General features: G+C 37.3%; 1 protein-coding gene across 3 annotated transcripts in view; it reads left to right on the top strand.

The window, feature by feature from the left end:
• Positions 1-13649, top strand: part of OTOGL (otogelin like) — a 114698-nt gene extending 101049 nt beyond the window's left edge. For 2 of the 3 annotated variants that reach the window (XM_077338903.1, XM_077338905.1), the window contains 5 exons: positions 1717-1836; positions 6186-6231; positions 8080-8151; positions 10537-10616; positions 12209-13649. In XM_077338903.1, coding sequence (XP_077195018.1) covers positions 1717-1836; positions 6186-6231; positions 8080-8151; positions 10537-10616; positions 12209-12409 — 519 coding nt within the window. In that variant the 3' untranslated portion in view covers positions 12410-13649. The remainder of the gene's footprint in view (positions 1-1716; positions 1837-6185; positions 6232-8079; positions 8152-10536; positions 10617-12208) is intronic. The other variant, XM_077338904.1, reaches the window with a different exon arrangement.
• Positions 13650-15239: the final 1590 nt, after the last annotated feature.

Raw genomic sequence — 15239 nt, forward strand, 5'->3', positions numbered from 1 at the left:
GACAAATCTACCTGGGAAGTGAATTCTAGAGTTTCCTCACACACAACCCTCCCTCAAACCTCAGATGGCAGAGGGACACAAAGTAGGGCGTCTGTAGATGAGCCGAATAGTTGGATACATATAGGTAGTCCTACAGATGGGCAGAAATTGGTAAAATACAGTTCAGTTGGTGGTTTGTGGCTGAACCACAAACAAAACCAAAAGGCTTGTTTATGAATTAAACCATTTTGTGTAGTTTGTAGCCCAACAAAGCCTATTGGAGCAGAAAGCAGGGCCGATGAAACCCCCGTTTCTTGATCCTGCTGGATAGTTGCAGGGAGTAGAAAGCAGCGAAGGTTTGGATGGCTCTTAGCCATTCAAACCAAACAGCCAAGTGGCAGGGAGCTTCCAGTCTCTGCTTGCTGCTCTTTATGAACCATTATGAGCCCCCACACATTCCACAAAATGTGTGTTAATCATGGTTCATCAATTTGCAAACCCCAAACAGGCCAAAATTCATGACAAACTTTGGTTCATCATCTGATTTGTATCCATCCCTTTTCCTTAAGGTATGTTGGCCCCAAGTCACATAAGGCTTTCATTATTAATACAGACACTGTGAATGGGGCCCGAAAGCAATCAGGAACAAGCAGAACAAAACTAGAGTTATATGGTATCTATGGACCATTCAAGTCAATGTACTGCCCATGGCATTCTGTACAAACTGTAGTTTTTGAATATTTTTCAGGGGAAATCCCACAGACAGCATTGCACTAGTCTAATCTAGATGTTACCAGGGTGTGCACTATAGTGGCAAGATCTTTTTGCCTCAAAAGAGTAATAGCTAGCTCACTAGCCAATACATCTACTGTAGAGAACATACATAGGCTTGTAAGATGTTCAGGGGATAGCCTACTGCTGCTGTACCCAATTGCCTGCCACTGTTCTGTTTGGTGATAGGAGGGTAAGAGGGAACAATAGCTCCCCAAAGCTATTAACCTTCTCCTTCAGGGATAGTGCAACCCCACCTAGGGTGTACAGTTCTCTAAAGATATGAACCATATCATAGTTAAATTCTATATTTTTAATTCATACATTCAACAGAAACTTTTTCAAAATGTAAACTTTTAATATGCACATGCATTTTGCCTACAAGTAAAAATTTTATGACCTTTGAATCATGGCCTTTGTATTCTATACTGAAGAAGCAGCTAAGGCCTTTATAGTTTGTGAAGAAGGATACTACATTTGTTTTTTTTAAATTGTAAATAATGCTGAGGTTGTGTGCCAGACACTGTGTTAGGTACATTATTCCCACCCACAGATCTCTCCTGCATCACTGCTGGGGCACATCCAAGCTCCTATATGACCGTTTATGCACTGGGAACTTCACTGCCCCAGCTCTTGTGCAGGAGCACAAACAGGAGGCGGATGAGGTGCACCAGGTCAAATGCTCCCCCATGTGGGTGCAGGAAGAGGTGGGGCACCCTGCCACGACTAAAACTCCAGCCTGCAGCACAGCATGAAACCTCCAGTGCATAAACGGTCTATGAGGCACTTGCTCCTCTTGTAAACTTTGAGAATAATTAAAGTAGTACAATCAAATTGTTAAAATAGTTATCCCAGAAAACAATTACAGTAATTAGCAGAATGTGCATTAAATTCCACACTGAACAGAAATTTAGAAGATTTTTATTTTTGTTTTAAATAATTAACAACATATTTTTATTTTTTTAGGAAGGAGCTACCTGGGACTCAAACTGCACTAAATACGAATGTGCAAAGACTGCCATAGGTGCAGTGATTCTTGGATCCAGTGTTGTTTGTCCATCTTTTAATGAGACAGAGTGTACAAAGGTCTGTTTTCTAGGCACAATATATAAATGAGATTGCATATGATTTTGACAAAATTTTAATTGGGGAATTTGGCATTCACTTTTAGGTGGGTAACTGAGTATGGTTATTGTTTTTCTGACTTGCTCAGGGATTCAAATGATGCCTTTGAAAACTTGTTCAAAATCTCTTAGACCTCATATATGCAGGTATTTAGTATTAAATACTTTGATTAAAGAGCCTCTTGTGGCGCAGAGTGGTAAGGCAGCCGTCTGAAAGCTTTGCCCATAAGGCTGGGAGTTCAATCCCAGCAGCCGGCTCAAGGTTGACTCAGCCTTCCATCCTTCCAAGGTCGGTAAAATGAGTACCCAGCTTGCTGGGGGGTAAACGGTAATGACTGGGGAAGGCACTGGCAAACCACCCCGTATTGAGTCTGCCATGAAAATGCTAGAGGGCGTCACCCCAAGGGTCAGACATGACTCGGTGCTTGCACAGGGGATACCTTTACCTTTACCTTACTTTGATTAAGATACAAATTTTAAATGCACATAAGTTCAAATGAAAGAAAACATTGAAAATCCAGGTCTTTTAAAAAAGGACTACAAATACCTGCACACACCCACACACACCATTTGCCTCAGGATGATGCTTAGAAAAGTTTATTTCTATCCACCCTCTTTCCCTGATGTAAATGTGGCCCATCTGTTCTAATGTAAAGGGCAATTTATTATTTAATTAGTTCATTTATATCCCATCTTCTCCCTAATGGGGACCTAAATCAGCTTACATCACTCTTCTTCCATCCATTTGACCTTCAGTACAACTTTGTGAGGTAGGATATGGACCTGGATCTGCCAGATCATAGCCCCACACTCTAAATATTATACCACGCTGACTATCAATTTATACCGAAAAGTGTACAGAAGCAAAGTATTAATACAGTTCCCTCCGCACTAGATCTCCAGCATCTCATCTATGGTCCTTACATAAACAAGAGTTTAATTAGCTGGATCCTATGTACTTACTGGTTCACCTAAGGACCTCTTGTTCTCGTGGTCTGCCCCATATCACTTTAAAAGAAGAAGCATATCAATGTGCCCAAATGAATGCTAAGGCAGAATATATTTCTGAATCAAAATTACCGTGATAGGATTCAGTGTAAAACTACACAAACACACAATTGTTGGTAAGGTCTCATTATTGATAGGATCTCATCCTTAAAAATGATAAGGCATTTCTTTAAATACCTACCATGAAGCTATTATTAGATTTGTAATAAAATGACTATGAACTGAAGTTGTTGGCATACTGTTTAAACAGCTTCTTAAGCTACTGGCTTCAGCCTACAGATGGGAAAGAGGAAAGCCATGTATGGTGTACTGAGCTCATTAGATATATAGATCTTTCCCTCATTTCACCCTTCCACCATTTGGCTTCTTTGACCTACTGAAAGGTATTACCAGAGGACCTTGTCAGACAAAAAATCCATATAGGTGGAGGGACATGGCAGAATGCAGTACACAGAGGAACTGGGTGAGATTCCCCCCACACTGTTAATGCAGTGTTTGTACAAAACAATCCAATGAATCATGAAGATGTGGTTCAACCCAAATATATGCTCATCTTCCATTCCAGCTGTGTATTAACACAGTCAGTGCTATCAGCTCTGAACTGATGTTCTCCATACGTAAAATGGAAATATTAAGGGCCATTCCGCACAAAGGGCAATGTGGCTAAATCTGTGCAGTATTGAAAAGCGCTGCAGACAAAAGCAGATCACAGTAATGCACACAGCCGTTTCTAGCGAGAAAAGGCTCTCTCACTAGCGCTGTTCTCTTAACGCACAAGTTTCCGGTCTCGCTGAAATCGCAATAGGGGAGGCGATATTTTTCCACACTTCCTCCCACCCCTTCCTCCCACCCCTTAACAGCCAATTAACTGTTGTGTTCACGTTTCCCTTTAAGAACTCTTTTTTAAAAACCCGAGAACACCCGTAGCAACGCATATTCGTTCCTTCAATGTATCAGAAAGACCTTTTCTGCAGGCATAGGAACTGCGCTACATCATTTACAGGCTCCTCAAGTTAAAAAAAATCCCCCCCCATGGGCGAGTTTTGTGGCCGAAATTATGGGCAGTGTCAAACAAGGGGTTGTATTGTGCTTGGGAACTTTAAAGACACTTGTAGTAGGGAGCTTTGTTTAACTTTTAATCACTTCTGTGGAGGAACTTTAGCTGGAGAAGCCTCTGAGAAGCCTTGCTCGTTCGTTGCTTTCCCCGTCTAAGGAAAAAAAATGGTGATCGCTTCGCCAGAGGTTCAGCAGCGAGAGCAGGGGAGGGACCACTACATTGAGAACGCACATGTCTTTAGCTGGTTTGTTGCAGCTTGTGTGCAGAAGTGTAGCGGTTTTCTCAGGGGGAATCCACTTTTCTGGATTTCCCGGAAAGCGCTTTTTGCGGGAGTGTTGCAGGAGTGTTGCAGATTGGGTGCGACAACATGCGGAACCTTGAATTAGTAGCGTTTACCAAAGGTAAGACTTCTGCTACATTAAAGCCATGCGGAATGGCCCTAAGTAAGGGCTTAACTTAGCATATATAGTGGATCACTAAATTGCTTGCCAACATATAGACCCATTATGCACGGGGGGAATAACACACATTCGGGGTGGAATGGCAGCGACTAAAATCACCAATAATGCACGGTGCCAGCTGCAACCGGCTGCAGATTTGGTGCATGCTGCCGAAAAAGCCGCGTTAGCGAAACGCGGAAGAAAGCGCAGCTTCCGGGTGACCGGGGCGCAACCAGAAGCGGCGCCGGGATCGCCGCGTGCATAATCGGTTACTCTGGGTTTTGCCGCCGTCGCGCCCCGTCCCGTGCATAACCAGTGTGCTTCGCGTCTTCCCCCTCCGCGTTTTCCATGTGACCCGAAATCACCATTTCGGCGGCCATGCATAATGGGCCATAATGATACTTTGCTGAATAATTCTGACTTTTGCATTTTGTTTATAATGTTCAATTTTTCTTTTGGCAGTACCTTATACCAGGCAAAGGTCAGAGCTAAAAAATACATACTAAATCTATGTGTTCTGTTGGCTTGAGTTTCTCTAACTGCAGCTAAGCAAAGCAAACCACTTTTAAGATTTCATCTAGGGCAATACTGTAATATGGAAGGGTTGGGGCTCAGAGGAAGAGAATCTATTTGCCCTGCCCAGTGTCACTTGACCAGCATTTCCAGTTAAAAGGATCAGGAACAAGTGATGTGAAGAACCCCAGCTTGAGATCCTGGAAAGCTACTGACAAAACTGACCTTGATGGACCAGTAGCCCAATTCAATATAAAACATCTTTGAGTGTATAATAATGGCTTGGGAGGGAAAGTGGCACAAACTTCTCTGCCAGACAGAGAATTTCACATGTGAACTAAACCCAACTGCACAGAGACCTGATTCAGATTATTGTTCTCAACTTTTCTGAGGGTGAAGAATAATATAAACCAACTCATCATCCACCTTGGTTGACCTCGCACTAGAAATGTATCGCATGAGAAAAACTTAGACCTGTTTAGCAATAACATTATCACACTATTATTGAGAAGTTTTCAAAATAGTATTTCAAATGCTATAGACTAAGAGTCCTCAGTGTGGCTCCCTGAGATATCATGGAGCCTGCTAAATATCTTTACGAGGTAGGTGGAGCCAGGAGGGACTATTGCTTAGCAGGGTTTCCATTTGGCAGTTAGAAATCTGATAGGCTGTGCAGATTTTTAAAAAGCAGCTGCCACCACAGCACAAGGATCTTCACTATATCAGTGAGGTTTAGCTATATGTATGCGTGAAAATATTTTAAAATAATAAGTTCATGTTAAAAGACATCCTGTTAAACAGAGCTTCTGTCTAAAATGTTGAAAAATTACCATACTAAATGAGTTTTCATCAGCACTGTAGAAATAGGAAAAGTGTGTTGTAATACATTTTACATCTGTATTGAGATGTGGGCTAGATTCTACTATGGTGTAAATTTGTTATCAAAGCATAGGGATGCCACTTGCCCACTTTGGGTGGGCATTCTCCAACCACTGGGCCTTCCCACCTGCTCTCACCTCTGGAGCTAATGGGAGAATAGTGGTGGATGGGGACAGAAACAATATTGGGATGTTTGCTAACATGCCTGTGTGAAAACTGGTTTCTAGAGTGTTGGCTGATATACCGACATCATGCCTGGGCATTTTAACATATAACCCAACACCACTTCCTGCCCTCCCCCTGCCCACATCTTCTAGCGGTACCCTATGAAAAACATGGGGAGATACCAATATGATATCAATATGTTTCTTTGAGCACAGTCTTTTTTGAAATATTTCCTTTTTATTTTCCTAGAATGGAGGCATCATACAGACATATAATGATGGCTGCTGCAAGACCTGTAAGTGAGGAAAGCTGCATTCACTGCTAGTTGTATGCTAGTTTGGCTTTGGTTCTGGATAGCTGTGTGGTTTACAACTCTTTTTATGGGACATAAGGAAAGAAAAAGCATGCTGTCCCCAAATCATGTAAAATATATATAGCTAGCAAAAGTCATTGATGAGTTTTGCTTTATATGGCTGCTCACGTGGTGATTTTTAAAGCTTTTTTTCCTTCTGGAGTATAAACAAATCCCTCCAAATACAATGTGGAGATGACTAAAAATAAATTTGTTTTTATGATCTTTGATTGTCAGAACCATACGTGTACATATATTGAAAGAAAATGTTCAAGATACGCTATTTTAAATTTGTTTTGGAGCTGCTACTAAGAGAGATTAGTATGGCAGTTAAGTCTAGGATCTTCTGTCATGAATTGAAAACCTAACCTTTTCCACCTTATTATTCCAAGAATAATAAAATATTTCAGTGAGCTGATTATTAAGAGAGAGAAGTGGCAGTTCTAAGAAAGCAACACTTGCTCTTTTAAGAAATCATATACTTGTAATGAACAAGTATGAATACATACTCAAATATACTTATATGGCATATTCTTGTTTCTCAGTTCTTCCATTATATAATGAATTGATGACTAGAATTAAAAGGTCTCTGCACAGTGACTCTAATAGGGAAGGATATTCCACATGTGGTCTCTTAAACATTCTATCCATTTCCCAGCTGCTTAAACTTCTCAGAAACTTGGTAGCAAATGGGACTGGGCCACAACAGGGTGAATTTTCACAATAAGGTATTTTAGATCTATCAAAGTTTCTGATTGTGTCTGAACAGGCAGCACATGTTTTCAGTCAGTCTGGATTACTCAACATTTTTACATTGTCTGGAGGGATTATATTTTATTCAAAGAAAAAAAATGTTAGGTTTCTGAAAAAAGTCTAGTTAAATAGTTAATATCTGGGAGAGAGCATGAATACAGTTCTATATTGTGCTCCAAAAAGTAACTCTAAAGATGCACATAGCTATAGCGCAATATGTGTTCACCTTTTGCTTTGAAAACATAATACAGATTGAAGCTTTGCAATTTTTAAAATGTGCTAACATTATTCTTTCCTACCAGTTGGGTTCAGGGTGTCAGGTATGAATCTTTCATATATTAGGGCCAAAAAAAAAAGTCAATAAGACATGAAGAAAACTACATAAGAATTTATTTAATTAAATAAATTGTTAAAACGTAGGGTCTCAAGCCATATTTCCTTGTTATTCATATGAAGATTTTCTCAATCAATGGATATAAATATTTTCTCCTTTTTTGGTATAAAAATTTAGCTTTCACAGTATTCAATAGTCTCAGGGGAAAGGCATTGTTATACTTCAGAACTGTTTGCTGAGATGGCTTCTAAGAAAAATGTAACACATATGCTCTCTTACATGCTAATAGAGAATGTTTTTGTTTTTAAAAAACTAAAAGCATGTGCTGTTTGGTAAAGCAGAAGTCAGCTACAAGTATAGCTTGCAACTCCTTGGGTTTTAATGGGCACCAATAATCTTTATTTTAAAAGGAGAATGATTAAATGCATGCTAAGTGAGTTCATATATTTAATTCTTACCTTGCCAGAGTCATAAGATGCCCATAGAATTAAAAAAAACAACAACTCCTGTATACATTGTAGACTTGTTATTCAGGGGTGCGTTAAAGCATAGGATTGTCAGCAATTTAGAACAATAGGAAGATCTCATTCCTTTTCATAAACGAGGACAATTCCAGTTGGCAGTGTAAGAATTAATACAATGTCATTTACGTTAAAATGTTTTTTTTTATTACACGAAACTTATGTTCCCAATAATTCTGCCAGGTTCTGGACGGGGTGTATTACCCTTTGCCATTAGCCCCGTAGTCTCTACTGATAATATTAATTGTGAACCAGGTATTATAATTTTTAATAATGTATTTTCTTTCCTTCCTTTAAAAAAAACACTTTAAACTGTTAGCTTTCTCCATAGAGATGTTGTCCATAAACAGTTGTGACTTTGTGTTAATAGCAGTATAAATAATACTGCTAATGGTTTTCTGAATGGCTAGTTGACATCAAGCATATATTTAGTAGTCTCTTGAAAGAAGACCAATACTTTATGAAATAGGCAATAACTGGCTGGTTCTCGTGAGTGGTAAACAAGGGGGAGGAGCCCAGATTTCCTTCCCCATGGATGTCATGAAATGGTGATGGAGGCATTGGAACAGATCGCGCAAGTACACAGCCAAACATGAATACAGTCAAGACATAATGCAGCTCATGTATAGTACTGACCCATATATCACCTCTGTTTTGCGACATTTACTGGTTAGGACTTCAGGGTCTCCTTTCCCTTGGCCATCACTGAGGAAAGAAAACCAGTTACTTCCTGAAGCACTAACTGCCTAGCCGCTGCTGCCATTTCATACATTGCATACATCCATAGAAACCAATTCCATGTAGGCATTCAGAAATATTTCAATTATTTTGAAATAGAACTGCCTCAATCTAGTAAGGATGATTTGTACAGAGAAACAGATTAATATATACTAATAACTTTACTGGATTGGTTTGTATCTTCAAAAGGATTATCTTTCTCTCTCTGTATGTGTGTTTGTAGAGGGTAGTTATCTAGAATTGAGAAAGTTTATGCAGTAATGTGTTTACTTAGCAAAGTAAGAAAAGGGTGTGAAGGAACCAAAATCTCTTCTGGGTAGTTTATATTAAAGTTCATTTTGGCAATTTAGTAGAACAAATATGAGTTTATATGCACCAAAAACATTTTGTATTGAATGAAGGTACTGCATAGCATGCTTTCACATGCATTTAATTCTTTGTAATATAGTCTAAAAATCATTTATAAGACTCAGAAAATAAACAAAATTGGTGCCTTACAATTTTCTGATGAAGTAAAATGCCTTTCCTGATCCTGCCAAGGGTTTTTCAATGATGCAGACTGTGTTAAAAGCCAATGGAGAAGAGTTTTTTCTACTAGGATTGCAGTATCAGTTGTATCTTTGCTTTATTTTGCACATCACAAATTTATGTCTGCTTTGGTCACCACATGTGGGGTTTGTATATATCTTCAATTCCATTAATTTCTGTTGCCTAATTTATCTGTTTATTAGTTGTATTAATCTGCTAAATAGTGTTGTTAGATAGACATTATGCATCCATTTTAGAGTAAAGTAACATTTTGCATATGTTTTTCCATGCATTTCTTGAATTGCATGGAATTCTATTACTACCAAATACCATTGCTAGAACAAATGACAGAATGAGAGAAGGATGTGTCTGCTAGGTTATTTTTTTAAGACAGGCTCTTAGCCCTAGTATGTAGAATTTAGCTTACATTGACTTAGCTTAAATCGACTCCTCCTCCATATGTAGAACCTTAAGTATGAATGGAGGCAATTATAAAATTATACTTTTAGTGGGCCATTTTTGCAGAAGTTGCACAGGTCACAAGAATAGGCATGGGCTTTTTCACACTGGTTATACACACAGAAGGTATGCAAGTGTGTTAAATGTGAATCAGAACTTATTAAACTTGTCTTTAAGATTTTATTTAGTAGAATTTATTATATTTCAATATGGATATTGAAATGTAACCTGCTTTCTTTAATTTTATTTAGTTCATTTATACCCTGCCCCAAAATTGGCTTACATCATTATCTTTTCCTTGATTCTTGATTTTAATAACTGAATTCAGTAACGGAATGTATCAACTTAAAGCATTAAATAATAACTAATAATAGTAATATGTCTTGGCTTCTTCATATACTCATGGAACATGAGACTATTAACTGATTAAAACATATTTTAACAAAAATATGCAATATTTCTTCATCTCCAATAGAATACTATTGGGGAAATTGCTATATCCCACATTATTAACGAAAATTATTGCTAAAGAAATTGAAATAACTATAGCGGTAGTACTAAGACTTTAATCCAAAGGTTGCTTTGTAAGATGTACACTTGCAAATGGATCTCCCAAGCTTCCTGCTTGTAATTTGACTTGACAGGATATTCCTAGTACTTCTTGAGCAACTTCTAAGTATAAGAAGCTATAATGGGGGAAGGGGCGCACATCTATACTTCCTTTGCTCAGAGGTATTCCAGAAATTCCCTTGGAAAAGTAAGATATCCATAATACACTTGGGCATATTCCAGGTACTGGCATACTCCTAAAAGAATTCATGGCATATGCGTACAGTGAGTTAGTTTTATTTTGAGTATATTATCTTTACACTTGGCAACAAATATATAAATGGGTTTTATTTTACATTTTATCAGGCAAAAGGGATGAAAGGATCTGCCAAAAAGTCACAGTAAGAACAACTATAAGGAAACATGACTGTGTGAGCCGAAGCCCTGTAAGTACAGTGGTTTTTGCATTTTCTAGTCATTGTGGACCATATAAAGCAGTGGTCCCCAACCTTTTTATGACCGGGGACCACTCAATGCTTGACAATTTTACTGAGGCCCAGTGGGGGGGTAGTTTACTACTGTACTCTCAACCACTGCCCTAACGCTCTCTGATTGCTATGATAATGTTTAAACATCCCTTCAAAATAAGATACAGACATGCCACAACAATGAACATAAGGAACATTTTATTTTCCTGGAAATTTTAACTCATGACAATGACAAATCAATGGGAACCCTGAGCTTGTTTCTCTGCAATGAGATAGTCCCATCTGGGAGTGATGGGAGACAATGACACCCAAAGTGTGTTGTAAAGGGCTGGGGGGGGGTGAAGTAAAGGGCCGGGGGGTGGGGGAGAAGGCGTCCTTCGTGGCCCACCTCCAATTAGTCGACGGACCACATGTGGTCCACGGCCCACAGGTTGGGGATCGCTAATATAAAGCATCCAGTAAAGTGTGCTACCTAAATACTTAAACAGGTCCTACTGTTGCCCTGACATCTGGGATATCTCTTGTCTTAGTCATGTTGTTTTACTCATAAATGTGCTTACAATTTAATTGCCTCTACCACCACATGACTAGAAGCACTGACCTCTTGCTCTTGGAATAACATCTGAATCTTGAGGAGTAGAACTCAATATAATTTTCTTCACCTGACAAGTTAACTGAATTCTAAATGAACTGTGCCATTAGAGCGTGTTTCTTTTTTTTCCATAACACATGCAAGTAAAAGGTTTGTGATTTAGGGATTTTTGTTCAGATATTTATTACCCAAACCAGAGCCTGAACTATCCTGTTTAGTTTTGCTGTAGTTATTTCCAAACCAAAACTAAACAGTGTTTTTATATGCTGTTTTAGACTGGAAATATCTGGATACCAACAGCTTCTAAGATTGGATGTGCTGTGGTACAATCATACAACTAATCCTTTAAAGGGATTAGTTGAAACATAACAGCTCAGTGGTGTGAACTTTCAAATAGTAAATATTTGTTTGTACACACTAACAGAAATAGCTCAACAAAATTTGAGTCCAAGATCAAGAGAGATTTATTCAAGGTATGAGTTTTTGTGTGCATGCACTTGGATTTTGTTATGCTACTTCAGACCAAATTGGCTATCCGCTTGAATCTATAGATTGAATCTATAGAAATAGCTGTATTTTAAGACCAGCAGTATCAGTACAGCACTATAATAAATGTTTTGATATACACTTGGTATACTATTACAGAAATAAGTTTCCAGTCACAAAATAACAAATTTAAAGGATAAGACTGGCTTACAAATATCACTGAGACCCTTGGCAGCTCTCTACAGTGCAGACAGAGCTGGGTTTGGAAGTCATGAAAAATTACAAGTTCTAAGTCAGGTTCAGTACACAAAGGAAGGGCAAGGGAACACATCTGAAGACTTCTTCCTTCTACTTGTGATGAAAAAGCATAGTTTATTTGTGGTAACCCCGTGCTGCCTGTTAAACTTGGTGTCTTAATGCTTTTTTAAAAAGTGGACAATAAAAATTGACTTTTCATCCCTTTCTCTAACAGATAAATGTGGCTTCTTGTGATGGAAAATGCCCCTCCGCCACAATTTTTAATGTCAACATTGATAGCCATTTGAGATTCTGTAAATGCTGTCGTGAAAACGGAATACAGAATCTAACTGTACCACTCTACTGCTCAGGAAATGGCACTGAAATTATGTATGTCATCCCGGAGCCTACAGACTGTTCATGTCAGTGGAATTAAGAATATGTTTAATTATTTTAGAGATTACATTCAAACAGGGAGTTTATATGTTTATTATTGGGATTATTCAGATTTAATAAATATATAATTAATATATTTTTTCTAATATTTCAGACATTTATTCAAAATTTGATACTGTTACTGCAGATAAATATATATTGACATGTATACAGCAGTTACTTCATTTTGTGATAATTTACTTCTCTTTTGTTCTGATATGTGGGCTGATTTCTGATAAGTAAGGTTTTGTTTTCCTCAAAAATATTGTTATTGGGAAATTTTATTCTTTCTTCATGCTTCCACTAGCATTACTCGATGACTGTAATTTGCTTAAAATACAACCTTTTGCACAGTTTAATATTTATTGATAACTTAAAATATATGGCATACCACTATCCATCTATAGCCTTATTTTCTAACCATGCACATGCTATTTTTTGTATTCCTTACATACAGCTTAACATAGCTCAATACTGTGAATAGTTTTTAAAGTAAATCTAAAAACTTCAAATTAGCCATTTTGTCATGTATTAAATATTTATGTTTTTACCAAAAAGATAATTAATATTTTCTATATTACCTTACATTAAGAGACGACACGAAGCATGAGGAAAATACATAGATTTCTGTTAACTAAAAAGAAAATGCACCTTGATTTTATTTGCTTTGCATTTAAAATATTTGCCAGTGTTCAAATTGAAATATTTGATAACTGTTATTATCATCATAACTGTTCTAATGTATAACTTTCAAATAATGTATATATTTTGTATGCTATATGGGCAGCGATAATATCACAAGGAACAGGGAAACCTATAAACTAATTAAGAAAATAAAATAGGACTAGAAGTTAGTGCATTAAGAAAAATCTGATTATTTCTGTTCAGGACAAAAGGCATGAGGTGAGATTTTCACCTGCAGATATTTTCAGACAAGCAACTCTCCATATGAAGCCTTAAGTGGTATCATCATATGAAACATTATCAGAGATTGTATATTTGAATTGTTCTTCAATGGACAGCTAGTTGGCAGAGATGGTGAGCTAATTTGGACCGTTGTCCAGATGTAGTAACACAGACTGTGCAAACTGTTCATAGAATTCCCAGATACAAATTAGCCAATTTCAGTATGAATCATTATGGATTTCATTATGATTTAGTAAACTATACATTATTTTTAGATGCAATGCTTGTTTTGATATATGTAGCACTGTAATTCAATAAAGATATTTTGAAAGACATTTGAGCTAAATTATTACTTTTTATTGCTAAATTATTACTTTTTATTGCTAAATTATTATCAAGTAGCCTTTCATCTAGGACTTTCACTGTGCTTTCCTTGGAGGCTGGAAACTAATGTGCATAAGCGCTGTCAAGTCACCTGTGACTCATGGCCACCCTAAGAATCAGTGTTCTTCAAGGGGTTAATCCTACATTAAGTAGAAACAATTTAATGAACAGGCAATATTGTCATTTGTGTGTGGGGTGGGGAGGAGGAAACAATTAATTAAACTAGAACAATCTGTTCTGTTTGTACAGGAGTGTTTGTGCTGATGACTTAAGTTTGTGCTGTTTATAAATCCTCATTTATAGCTGACAGCTGCAAAAATGTGATGGGAATATTTATAATGGAACTACATTTCTCTAGACAAGCCACTAAATGTGACCCTATCATATTTTAATTACCTAACAGATTCCCCATTCAAAAACAATGACAAAAAACACTGTTTATGTTACAGTGAAAACATATAATTTGTATACAGTGTACATTATTTTAAACATGTCTTGTGACATTAAATACATGTACAACTGAATGTCTGAAACCATTCATTTATCCAGGTACTGGTCTCTAGCTGCATTTGTAAAAACATGTATTGGCTTTTCCTTACAAACAGGTGAATGCATGTACATACAAGCAAAGCTGAACAGCTGTCCCCTGTAATGTTAACAGGGCTATGGTGATACCCAATTCACTGGTAGTGAGTAGGTGAAAAGCAGAAGGAAAACTGTATACATTTTCATCATTTTAAAAAACTCAAGCAAACAGAACATTAGGTTCTGTTCAACAAATGGGGAAATGTGAAGTAATTGTACTAAAGTTAATTATTCAAGGATATCCTAACAGAACTGCCAGCAGATTTGTATTGTTTCTAAAATTAATCATATTGTTTTTATTTGTATTGCAGAGTATATTAATATCTTAAAGTGGATAAAAGTATATTGTTCCAGAGCCTTCCCTTTACCTCATTTTGTGCTAAGGTGGTTTTCCTTTGGAAGGCTCAAGGCATGTATTTTAAGTTTAGACCCTCTGAATGACTTTTCATACTTACTAACATAATAATAACATGCTTGCTCATGTATAATTTATGTCTACATTTATTTATTTAGAGATTTATATTCCACCTTGTTTTTGGAAACTCAGGATAGATTACAGAATTATACATATAAAATGTATATATTTTTAACTAATCAAAACTGAATTCAACGTCTAAACTTTAAAACATTAGAATACCAAGTTAAATATTTAATGTTAAAATATTAAAAATGCCCATAATGCCATCTCTCATGGGTGGAACAGCTGTCCTACAAGCCCTGTGTAACTGCCACAGTTGACAGCATCAACTCAATATTGCAGCTGTTTTGTTCCTGGACTAAACATGGACTGTATGCCTGTTAATTAGGGCTGACAAAGCAGCAGGCACATGGGTTGGAAGCCTTAATCTTTCTTCCTCTGCAGATAAACTGGGGGTATGAATAGCACCAAACTAATGGATTTTTAAAAAATAGAAGCATTTTTCCTAAAACAGTGGTCACCACCCATTTGTTGTGTT

The sequence above is a fragment of the Paroedura picta genome, chromosome 5 (genome assembly GCF_049243985.1).
Source record: "Paroedura picta isolate Pp20150507F chromosome 5, Ppicta_v3.0, whole genome shotgun sequence".
Taxonomy (NCBI): Eukaryota; Metazoa; Chordata; class Lepidosauria; order Squamata; family Gekkonidae; genus Paroedura; species Paroedura picta.